The sequence below is a fragment of the Hippoglossus hippoglossus genome, chromosome 5 (assembly GCF_009819705.1).
Source record: "Hippoglossus hippoglossus isolate fHipHip1 chromosome 5, fHipHip1.pri, whole genome shotgun sequence".
Classification (NCBI taxonomy): domain Eukaryota; kingdom Metazoa; phylum Chordata; class Actinopteri; order Pleuronectiformes; family Pleuronectidae; genus Hippoglossus; species Hippoglossus hippoglossus.
In genome coordinates, this window is record NC_047155.1 from 16,911,124 (window position 1) to 16,923,746 (window position 12,623).

Genomic DNA, 12,623 nt, shown 5'->3' on the forward strand with positions numbered 1-12,623 from the left:
CCGTAGGAAGCATCCAACGGGACACTTTAGCCGGTCTCAATTCAGGGGCTGCCTCCTTCAGATAGTCAATGGTGTGACTAGGCTGTCCCATTTCGACAGCTCCTTCAAATGCGGCCCACTGGTGCGTCTTTCCATTCCTGAAAGTTAAAGCTCCAACAAGTGGATCTTTCCCAGGCCCATCCCATCCCAGGACGGATTGCACTTCAGCTACGAACCATTTTTCAAAGAGGTAACTGGCACAGACAAACGACAAAACATCTAATATTTAAGTATAACGCTTCACCTCAACCTGTATGTGGAAATATAATCAAGGGGCAGACAAACGTTCTCGGCATGTCCAACTTCTGCTCTGTTGCCAGGCAAAAACAATAAGGGTCCTCAGTAGACCAAACCGTCTCATTTCAATTCAGCCTTCGTGGTCTACTCAACCAATGGAAGAGGCGGCCTTCATTGGCCAGGTAGACCGTGTTCTCCAAAGGTTTAGACACAGCACTTGTCAGATACCAGAAACAGTAGAACATACATCTGGTAACTGCAGGAAATGTGGAATGTAAAGAAAGGACATGATAACCACAGGGCTAACAGGAGCAGGTGCACAGGCCACTGACTTGACTGGAGTGTGGTGGAAGTGGACAAGGCAGGAAGCATCTGTTAAACTTTCTAAAGAAAATCTGGACTGAAGAGGAAAATCGGAAAAAACCAAAGTTAAATAACTCCAGGAGATGGCAGTATTGCAACATCATGGATGCAAGCTGCTGATCAACTCCAATGAAGAAGAAATGTTTGAATCCTGTAACTGTTCTGATCCACACTTTACTTTAGAAGGTGGCGTTAATGCACCTAAAAGCTGTTTGCCAACCTCCATTGAACAAGAATAGAAGAAGAGTTGTACTACTTGCCTAGAACTGTCATTCTTGCTTGACATATACTGATTGTGCAGCACTCTTTATCTAACTCAGGTTATTGGAGGGGGGGAAAAATAAATCAATCGATTTTTAATCAATGTATAAAATCTGCATGTGATGCCACCTAATGCAGAAGTCATTCCCCTGGCAAGGAACTGGTGATGCATGATCATGGAGTGAACTAGTAAAGGTAAAGAACCTTTGGGCAGCCTCCTGAACTACCAGACATCTTAAGCCTAAGAGAAGAGAAGCCACGTAAAGGTATTTTATACTTTTTTATAATGAGCTGTCTAATGATCCATTATAAAATGTTATATATGCTATATGCTCAAAACATTGAGTTGAGACTGACAATGAATGCCTTAAATACCTGATTAAAATGGTTCTACTAAATAGTGTGCACACAGGCCTTTACATGGGGCTAATACCAATGCCATGGTAGTCACCTATAAGAAGAGCACAGGTTTTAATCCTGTTGTGTTTCCCACTCAATTCAGAATACACTGACACTCAGTAGAGCACATACTGTATCTCCACCAAGGCCAAACAATGATTGTCACGTGATTTTCAAGTTCTTATAGTAGAGATATAAAAAAATTTAAAAAAAGATTTGTGCATTAATCCCTGAAAGATTACAGAAAATGTTAAAATGTGAATGAAAGTGAAAAGAAATCCTGCTGCATACACCTCTTGATCGGCATCTGCACTACAATTGAATGGGTTCTTCCCAGGCCTGTGCCCCATACCTCCACTCAGTTTGGTGGAAATCGGTTTGAGTTGTTTTTAGCATAATCCTGCTGACAAATAAATCAACAAACAGACACAGGTGACAACATTTCCTCCCTGGCTGAGGTAATAACAATAACAACTGTCCTTTCTTCTAGCCATAGACCATTGGGAGTGAGATGGTCTGATTTGTATTAGTCCCTGAAAGCGTCTGAGTGACTTGACAGCATTTAAGTGAAGGTTATGCCGACTATGTCGTGTGTGGAGCAAAACTCTGGACATGGAAATGAAGAAAAAGTACACATCTGTACATTACTTTTGAACACATCATCAATTGTTGTTGATTCGCTCGTGATAAATGGACTGACAAGACAACACAGGTTTGCTCCAATTCATTTTATTTGCACTTACATATTCATTCTTCAGTGTTGCCAGATACACACAGAATCGCAAAGCACATTCAGCCAAAGTCTTCTTAGTTGGTGATAGTCGTATTTTAACTGTCAACATTTCCTGTCTGCTATTTGTGTATTGATGATCCATGTCTTTATTGATTTGGTGATTTGCACAATAAGAGGATAGCAAAGCTTCTAAAACAAATGCCAACATGTGAATTTAGTCTCGATCTCTATTTGAAGGTGTGTTGAGTGAAAGGACAGTCAGAAGGTTGATAAGCACAGTCATATCTACGACACAATCTTCTAACATCCTGCATCTAACCTAGATATTTTCGCCTGTAGTTTAAATATTTTCGCCTGTAGTTTAACACGCTGCTATAAATGTGTGGTCGTCTAAGCACTCCACGGGATTGCACTGTAAATCAAGGCCTCAGGTGGTAAGTTACTAAAGGGGTTTGTGTTAGCAAAAGTTGGGTGGCTTAAATAGCACCAAGGTGACACTGTCTAAAGGGATTCATTCAACATTGCACCTACACTGCGACTCTTTGCTCAGCAGATAAACACATAACTAGTGGCAATGAGGACTAAATATATATGTATCAGGTTCTCTTTTTTTCGAATTAATTTTCTCTTTTTTTTCATGTATTTTTTTTCTACTATGGCAGTGGCCTTCACATTTTCCAATCAGTTTTCATCTAGTCATCCTTATCTTCCTTATCGGCTCCATCACTGTGGCCTGAGTCTCTTTCCTTCTCCCTCCTGGACTCCTTCACCACCTGACGGGAAAGAAACGGTCCAATTAGCTCAAATATTTTTTTCACATTTTTTTGGTAACAATATTTTTTATGTTCCTCACAATTTCCATAATGCAAATAATATCAAACAAGTTATTTTTGCATTACGTCTTTTCATTTTGTATGAATTGTTGTACCTCTCCATCTCTAGTCTCAACTGTCTTTATCAGCACAGTCCTCTTGCTCCCGCTCACTGGAGTTGGTTCAAAGTCTATGAAAAGTCAGATTAAAGTGCTGCTGAGTTTTTACATGAAGATACATTTTCATTCCACAAATAGATTTTTTTTTTCTCTGTTTTCGATGATCGAATCATCACTGATTTGACGTGTAATTGAAATATATTAAAAGGAAGCCCTGAGACTGAACATCTTATATTTGATATGAGAAACTGAGAAGCTTACCTCGGTCTCCATAGTGATTGCTCATACCCATGTTTAACATGGGGACAGTAATCCTAAACAGAAATGAGATTTATTTACTAACCTGTTATGAAAAAAGGAATTTGCTCTATTGCTCTGAAGTTCTTAATTGAAGTACGTACATAAAAAACAAAGAAAATGTATCCGTAACATTTTACAGCCCCATAGGTGAAAACATCGAGAAAAGTCATTCATAAAATGAAACTTTCTACTACACCAAACTTTCTCTGAGCAGTTCAGTGTCACATCCATCTGTTGTATATATGTTTGTTTTTATTCAAGCCTTTCTTTTATGCTTTTTTTATCACATCATTTATATTTGAAAGTCTATGGATGGAACAAATCTGTGAAAAACGAAAACAAAAAAAATTCTCCCTCACCTGCTCTCCTCCCCCTCCAGCAGTTTACGGTAAGTGGCGATCTCGATGTCCAAAGCCATTTTCACATTGAGGAGGTCCTGGTACTCCCTAAGGTGGCGAGCCATCTCCTCCTTCAGATGGCGGATCTCGTCCTCCAGTCTGCCCACGTTGTCCTGGTAGTTGCCAATCTCATTGCCAAACTGGTCCTCCATTTCACGCATCTGCCTCAGCAGAGCTTCATTCTGAAAAAGACAACAGCACGTCACCACCGTTCTCTCATAGATACCACTACATGACAGATTGATATAGGAAATCAACGGGTGGTTCTTGGCCTCACCGTGTTCTTCACAGCATCAATTTCACAGGTGAGGGACTGAATCTGCCTCCTGGACTCATTGGCTTCCTGCTTGGCCTGCCTCAGCGCGTCAGTGTTGCGCTTTGCAGACTCAGTCATATCCACAAACTGTGATGACAAAAGATGAAATACACTGGAATGAATGTGTGTTACTGTGCTCCTGTGTTATTAACTGTCTGTTTGGCTATCTGCCTACCTTGGACTGGTACCAGTCCTCTGACTCCTGCATGTTCTTTGAGGCGATGGTCTCATACTGAGCCCTGATGTCCCTCAGGGCACCAGTTAAATCAGGCCTGACGCTGCTGTCCACCTCCATCTTCAGCTGCTGGGTCTGGACACTCACTTGTACGTCCTGGATTTCCTGGTGATAAAGAACAGGACACAAATGGACAAAAGTTATTTTATATTTATATTTATAATAAGTCTAAACAGTCAAAGCAAAAAATTAAATTACTCGTACACGCTTAAACACAAACCTTTATTAAGGTGTGGGGAGCTAGTTTAGCCCCTTGCATCTCATTGTCTTTATCCAAGAGTTAGTTTATAACACAATAAGGAGTGTAAGCGTGACGGGCTCCTTTTCAAAGTCAGTCAATATGCTAATGACTCCCGTTTGATCTTTTGCTGATTCTTTGTCTGCTTGTCTTGCAGATATTACTAAAATCCCAAATTTTCAAAAGGCATCCAATTAAAGCACGTTGTGTGGTATGCAACCACTTTTTTTAACTTCAGAAAACAAAAGCATGAAATCATTATACTATCTACAGTACAGAATGAATGAGTGGCTTGGTTCAGCTAATCACTGGGATGATCTTGTTTGTCATCACATACTGCACATGCAAAAGTTGAGTGTTTCCATAATGTTCGTCTAGATAAGGACAACACCTAAAAATGAATTTTCCATTAATACGTTGACAGTGAGGTGCATAAGTGATAGATTCACTTACTTCATCATGGAGCTTTTTCAGGAATTCAATCTCATCCATCAGAGACTCAATCTTTCTCTCCAGCTCCAGACGAGCCAATGTGGCATCATCCACATCCTAGTAACCGGAAACAAAACATAATTCGCTATTTGTTGCAAAAACTGCAGCTACATTTTCCTTTACACTTAATTGATTTTACATTGCATTATGCTAAATTGAGGATCAGTATGCTATATAAAAACATGAGTATGAGTTCCACTTATCTAAAGGTAAAGGCTTGGAAATGAAACTCCATGTGATGATTTGTACTTGGTTTGTACTTGTACAAACCAAGTGGAGTGGTAGGAAAGTGCCTCAACAAAAAAAGTTTTAGTCTCAATTTTACAGGTCTGCTCTATGATATTACACCATTCCATTGAAGATGGAACAAAGCTGTTCATTTTGACCTGTTGCCTCAGGACACTAATCAATATGTTAATCATGGTCCAGTGAGCTGAGTCTTTACCTTACGGAAGGAAACCAGGTTGCCCTCAGCATCTGCCCTCTTCTGGGCTTCTTCATCCAACCTTCAGAACAAAGAGCGAGACAACATATTTCAAACAAGAATTACCTTTAGCATAATAGAAAGAGCAAAGAACGTGTTGAGTTTTTTTTCCCCCTAAAGAAAACCCTTTCTGTCGAACGTTGCACCAGGGCATCAGCTGGCAAAAAGCTTTCAGGATCAATTTGTTAATTCACTGTCCTGTGAAAAGGGTTTTGGGAGAGCACCCAGTGGGATCAGCAGCTGCTCCTTTCAACTAATGTGGTTTCCCCACAGGTCAATAAGGTCATCCACAGTCACTCAATAAGGTTATGTACACACACTTCCCCTCTTTTTATAGATTTTAAATGGTTGTTATAGTATTGACTAGTATTCAGTGGAGAGACAAAACCTGCTGGGTACATATAAGGAGTGGTTTATGAGGTAGTTATATAAAATATGAATTGTGTCCTATGTGCTTTAGCAAACTGAGATACTGTCAAAAGCCAAAATGTAATTTCTAAAATCTAAAAAGAAACTAAAATTGATATTTCATTTGATTTCAGCATCGTTATGCTTCAGCAAACTCCGTTACAATTTATGAGTTGCTGCAATGACTCATCACAAATGATATCAGAATGTACAAAATATGAGTTTTGCTCATTCTCTGCAAAAATAGAAGTTCCGGTGATGGGTGGTCAATATCTGGATACGCCTCCATCTGTCCTGTCAGACAAAAGTCATGCTCGGGAGCAAACATAAAGTAGATTAGTGGGGAAAGCATTAAATCGTGGGGCCTGCTGCCTCATCTTTTATTCATGCTGTGTTACGCGGGGCCCTTTTGTCCTAATGGGGTCCCTGGCACCATACCATCAGCAGTGAGGGACACTTACACCTAATGGAGTCATTGAGTCACATTGATTTTTCCTGACGCTGTTCTCCCCACTCCTGATATCCAACCTCTCTTCCTCTGGTCCCATTTCCTCTCGCACTCCCCTCCCCACTACTCAGCCGGCCCCACCCTTTGTCTGGTCCATCCACCCTGCTCCTCTGTGATCTCATGTCCCTTTGTGCATACATAATTGTGCATGTTTCCAAGTCTACACATTTATGTTGAAAATGAAAATCACTCATCATCTTCCTTATCTAATTAGATCGTAAGTAGTGTGTTATACTATTTCCGTTGGTTCCTGTAATGTCGTGTTCATCACCATGTTTCATGTTGAATAGGGCCTGTGGAAAATACATTCAACAAACATAGACACTCATACATGGAAACAGTCTGGTAGACATGATGCAGTGCAGTGTCCTATAGCACGCCATCGCTTAGTGGCGTCCAGGCTACTGATGTGCCACGCCCTACTCAACCATGGTTACCGGATTCAATTGATTGGTGCCAATAAGAAATCCCTTCCTCCTCTGAGCTTACCGATGACCAGTAGCAGTGTATCTCAACCATGTCAATGACAGCTGTGAGGATGGTATTGTTGGTAAGCGCAGTCTATAGCTCCATGTTATTAAGTATAAATCACACAACAGGGTAATGTGGAATCGAGAGGCGAGGAACACTGGGAAACTATGGAGTTGGACAGCTGGCAACTTTCTCTGTAGCTCTATGTACTGTAATGGTTTTGCAATTTACGTTGAACAGGGTCAACCAATTCCTCAAACTATTTTATAGTATTCTTATAGTATCCTTCAATCATCCTAATGTATCATTCATGCACAAACTATCTATCAATCTGTCTATCCCAATCATTTCATTGATATATCCAGGTAACTGATCTTCATTTTACACTTTACTTTCTTATCTGAACGTGCTGGTACCAACCTTTGCTTGAGCAGAGTCAGATCCTCCCCCAGGTTGTCCCTCTCCATCTGGTACTGGTCCCTCTCCTTGCCGACGGCGTCAAGCTGGCGCCTCATCTCCCTCATCTCTTCCTGGCAGAGATCCGAGACGCGGTTGGGCTGGCCATGCTGCTGCTGGCCCTTGAACTGGTTGAGCTCCTGCTGCAGCGCACCGTTCTGCTGCTCCAGGTAGCGCACCTTCTCGATGAAGCTGGCAAAACGGTCATTGAGGTCCTGCAGCTCGGCCTTCTCATTGTTGCGGGTGGCCAAGAACTCCTGGTTGATGGCTTCAGACAGGGTGAAGTCCACCTTCTCGTAGGAGAGGCGAGGGGGCTGAGCGGTGGGGCGGGAACGCTGTTGGTGGTAGGAGCCGGAGCTGGTGCGGGACGTTACCATAGGTGACGCTGAACGCATGTAGCGTCCGCTAGACGGGGTCATACGGGTAGACACAGGAGAGTAGGAGGACATGGAGATGGGGTGTGGGCTCCCAAAAGTGCGCCTGTAGGAAGTGGAGGTTTGCATTGAGTGGCTCATGGTTGATCTCGTTCTGTTCTCTGTCGCTGAGGAAAGGTGGAACGTTGAAGGCTCTGTGATGCTCGTGAAGCAACAGGACACTAGACTGAAGACCGCGGGGGTTTTTATGCACCCACGTTGGCTATCCCATCATCCTGACGCCTCCCACTCCCTCATTTCTCCTCACCCCACCCACATGAACTCTTCTTTCCTCGGTCACACATCAGTGTACAGGCTTTGGCCACTCCCTACCCTTCACAGATTGTCCCTGCCTCTCCCTGTGCCTTCATCAGTGCTCCGTCTTACTCTCCGTCTTGACAGCTCCACCCTTTTAACTAAAGCACTTGGCAGAAGGCCAGACTGGCTTCTACATTACTGCTTTGATAACTAAAGATGTCTCCTCACGCCCACCCTCCTCGCCTCTCTGATTTACACCCTCATTGATGCTCAGCTCAATCGGTCAGTCTTCATGTAAGATTTTACTCTCGTTTTAACGTTTTCAACTTCACTATCAAACATATATGTCAAGAATGATATTATTGGGTTTCCAACAAGTACAAGTGAAATTTGGCCTAAATTGAATCACATGGACACATTGATTGGATTTGGGTTTTTTTTTTCTCTTCCCTTTGTCTCCCTCCCTCTCTCCTCTCTGTCTCTCTCTCCTTTTACAGTAATGGAATACCTTATTGATATTCTGGGCGTCTGGGGCAGAGCCATGACTGTGCAGTTATTCTATCCTTTTCAAATGCAGTAGATCCAGTAATGCTTGCTAGAGTAAGGGCTGTCAAATACCTCTCTAGATATTTTCAAAGAACAAGGTTTTTTTTTTTGTCGCATGTAATGCAAAGTCATGACTCCAAGGTTTTTTCTGGATCAGAACGTAAAGATTGGAAGAGGTCACAGGATAGTGACTGTTGTTATAGAGGGTGCATGAACTCAATGACTTACACAGCAGCACTCTCCAGGAAGCCATTATCAACATTTGTATTGGTTTGAGTTTAATGTGACTTTGAAAGCAATCTTTTAATTAGCTGTTGCTGTGAAGGTTGCTGTAACAGTGCAGGCAGGGAGGACTCAAGCACAGAACGTCTGAGGCAGTGAGGTTACTTTTAATGGAAAAGGAGAATCTTACAGAGGGACGGGTGGAGGAGCAAGCAGGTGGGTGGACAGACAGGTCGATCGGCCAGACTGACCAAGAGCTGATGATAGAGGCAATGCTTTGTCTCAAATTGGATACTTCAGTTAGTACTCGTAAAGGTAATGCTTTAGAGTACAGCCTGCAATGTACAGTGAAAATACTCTGGAATTACGGTGTAACTTTTTGTACTAACACTAAATTAGTACAGTACCGAACCAATACTTATATGTATGTACTGGGGAATAAGATGTGATGGAATACAGTGGTAACAATTTGGGATCATACAAAGAACTTTGCATTAAAATTGAATTAAAAGCTGTGATGTGAGTGTGAAGTCTAATTGTAAGGCTGATACACAAAGAACAAGTTTTGATATTCCAGAGTTTGCTCTTGAAATGATGAATCAACAACTGAGAGAAACAGTAAGTGTGCTTTCAGACATACCATGAACTTTTGATATTCTCTTGAAATATTCCAGAGGGGCTGTATGAGAACACGAATGTCTGAATAATTTGCTCTGGAGTTTTTCCTGCCAGCCCCCTAGTAAAAAATATTGTTGAAAGATTGTTGCATGTATAAGCACATTCAATGCAAGTTATTTTCTATGAGGAAGCACGTTCAAACCCTTACAGAAGACTGCAGTGCATGTTCCTTACAATATCCTCGCTAGTATTGTAAGGTGTGTGTGTGTGTAAGATCTATAGTCATTTTAATAGAGGTCTGGAGACAGGCTACCAATCCAGTATAAAGTTGACGTAATACTGAGCATGCTCCGTGTTGAATGGGTGTGGTACTTTCTTTCCCTTTGTGTCTCCAGTGAACCTTGTTACCTTAATCTTGTCCGTTTATTCTTTTTTTAGACGTAATGCAACACACAACCAGATGTAACATATTGTGTCACAGTTTTTGTCCTTCAAATACGTGCTCACTGTTACAAATCAATCAGCAGTTTCTATTCTAACCGGCACTGAACACTTTCTCTGATGAAATTTAATCATGGGTTTCCTCTTCTTAATGGAGCATCCGTTACACACGCTAGTGAAAACAGAATAGTCTCTTTTTCAGTCAGACATTCATAAACGCTCACGTCCACACTTTCCTGTACGAGGTCTGCATGGACAGCTCTGGCTCTCTGTGTAATAAATGTTAGTCTTTTCTCTGTAATCTAATCAGCCTGCTTCATGGTAAGTAACTCTCTCCTCCCCCTCCCTCACCCTCTGTCTCACGCCCTGTCTCACCCTCTCTGCAGAGAACACATCTCACTCTCTATTGTTTTTCCACATCCTGCTCCAACCTGCCCGCATGGCCTCTGTCACAGTTTTAGACCTGTGCCAAGACAACATTTGCATACCTCCACTCTAATTAACAACATATATGTCAGTCACACAGATGCATAAGCAAAAAATATACAACTCAACAATTTTTGACTGGACTGTATCGGTAATACTAACCCTCAGCCAGATGTTACAGATAGCAATTGATCCTTCTGGTTCTTGAAGAATTCCCGTTGGGGCCTTAAATTCGTCAGTGTCAGGCTACAGTATCAGTTCCCATTTCCACACACTATGCTCACAGTATGTGCCGTCTCTGTTATATGGGAAAACAGGGTATAAACTTGCTAATATAATTTTATTTGTATGGGACAATTAAGTTAAATTCTTGAACCTTTAAGTTCAAGTTTTGGGTGTGGTCAGAAGCAGAACGTGACTTTTACAAAAGAGTATGCATATATGTTAAAGAAATGATGCATTTGAAAACAGTCATATAGTACATTCAGTACAGCAGTATCTTTCTGCCACCATGGCACACTAAAATGTCCACCGCTTTGTCATTTCTGATGCAACCACAGAGAGGCACTGAAGCTGAGGCTGCTGTGTTTCAGGAACAAGAAGGATGGTGGTATGATCCCAGGCTCCTCCGGTCTGCATGCCGAAATGTCCTTGGACAAGACAGGTCCTCAAAACTGCCCCTGACAGCTGTGCCGGCAGTGTGTAAATGGTGTGAAAAAGCATTTTGCATTGTTTGAATTGGACTTGTACTGTAAAGTGAGAGGTTGATAAGAGTAGGAAAGTGCTATATATATTCAATCCATTTACCATTCAGTTTAAGCTACAGCATGATAACATTATGTATATGCTGATTGTGGGCTGCAGTGTGTCTTCACTATATCTGTGACTTTGGTAGGTGTCTGCCGTGTGGAGGACAAATAAAGCAACAGATCTGTTGCCAGGGAGCGTTGAGAATAGTCAGAGCAGTGTAGCTGCTTGAATGGTGTCCTCTCATGACTCATCTATTTTTTGCTTACCCAGAGTAGAGTCAAAAGTAAGATAAAGGCCTAGTAACCTGACCAAATAAAAACTAGTCAGCCTTTAGCTGGAGTTAAAACACTTCCGCCAGTGATGCTGATTTGCTTTTGCTGTGACCTATAAACAGCTGCAGGGTTGGTAAGATCCGGAGGAGCTGTCAGGGCCGAGATAGAGATCATTTGTGAAAAATGATGGTCTCCCAGCAGAGCTGTTGGGTTCTGCCTTGGCTGCAGAACACATCTGGAGTGAACAGAGATGACTGAACAGCACTTGGTACATGTGACCAAGAGGCATGTTAGCAGTCGAGGATGATTAATGGCTGTGTTTGCTAATGACTGCAAAAGAGCACTGCAGTATGGAAGGATATTCACATGGAATACGTAAGTAAAGAGAGCCCAGGGCCAGATCATCAAGTTACAGACCCCTGGGTACAAATGTTTTACGGGCCCCAAGCCAACTTGGTTTTATATTCAGGATTTGTTTTTCTTTGTTTAAAGGTTCAGTGTGTATAATTAAGTGACATCTAGTGGTGAAGTTTCATGTTGCAGCTGAACACCCCTCACCTCACCCTCCCCTTCCAAACATGAAGGAGAACCTGTGGTAGGCATTCAAACTAAAAGGTGTTTAGTTTAACAAAAAATGTGCTAACTGATTTCCACTTCTTAATGGTGGCACGTCCCTCCCATTTTTTCTCATGTTCTCTTTTGTTTGCTGCACCGACTTTGGTTTGTTTCCCCCGATTTCTGACTAGTGCAGATTAGGAGTAACATAAGGAAGAGCAGGGTCAAGTCAAACTGCTGTGACGACGATGACCCGACCCCACAGAAAGGACATTGTGAATGATTTATACTTGGTGAAAACCACACTAATACAAAATTACTTGTGAAAGAGTGTTTTGTCGAGAAAAGCACAGTAGATATCTCATATTTTGCTGCCCAGACACTAAATTACTCTTTAGCTACAGTGGCCCAAGTTTTAAATCAGTAACAGCCTTCTCAAAAAACACTTTAAATGCTGACCGCGTTATCTAGGACAGACATAATCTCTTTTAGTTCCCCATTAGTCCACATGTTCTTGCTGTGTCGGCCAGAACATGGCTTCTTCCATTAAGGATTTTGCTGCAGTGACGTCAGCCTTTTTCTCCTGCACTGCAGTGTGTCATATCATGTGCATGTAACCAGCAGCTCTTTGTCTGCTCAGTGCACAGATGTAGTCGGCAACATCATGGTAAATCTTTTTAATTGAGCAGAGAGTGAAGCAGGATGGATGTATTTTTTAGCACACTCAGCTGCAGTGAACCTATAACCCCACCACTTCCTGAACACATCTCTGCTACTATTAAGTGCTGTAGACCAAACAGAGCAAATGAATCTGTTTTTAAAACACTGTATTGTATATTATGTATTTTATATA

General features: G+C 41.9%; 1 protein-coding gene across 1 annotated transcript; it reads right to left on the reverse strand.

The window, feature by feature from the left end:
* Positions 1 to 2,012: 2,012 nt before the first annotated feature.
* prph (peripherin) lies at positions 2,013 to 7,784 on the reverse strand. The gene is made up of 9 exons (XM_034585951.1): positions 7,234 to 7,784; positions 5,388 to 5,448; positions 4,904 to 4,999; positions 4,153 to 4,317; positions 3,939 to 4,064; positions 3,623 to 3,843; positions 3,225 to 3,277; positions 2,961 to 3,034; positions 2,013 to 2,805 (listed from the first exon to the last, which is right to left on the reverse strand). Exons 1-9 carry the CDS (start codon positions 7,782 to 7,784, stop codon positions 2,725 to 2,727), a joined length of 1,428 nt encoding a protein of 475 aa, XP_034441842.1. The 3' UTR covers positions 2,013 to 2,724.
* Between the last annotated feature and the right edge of the window lie 4,839 nt (positions 7,785 to 12,623).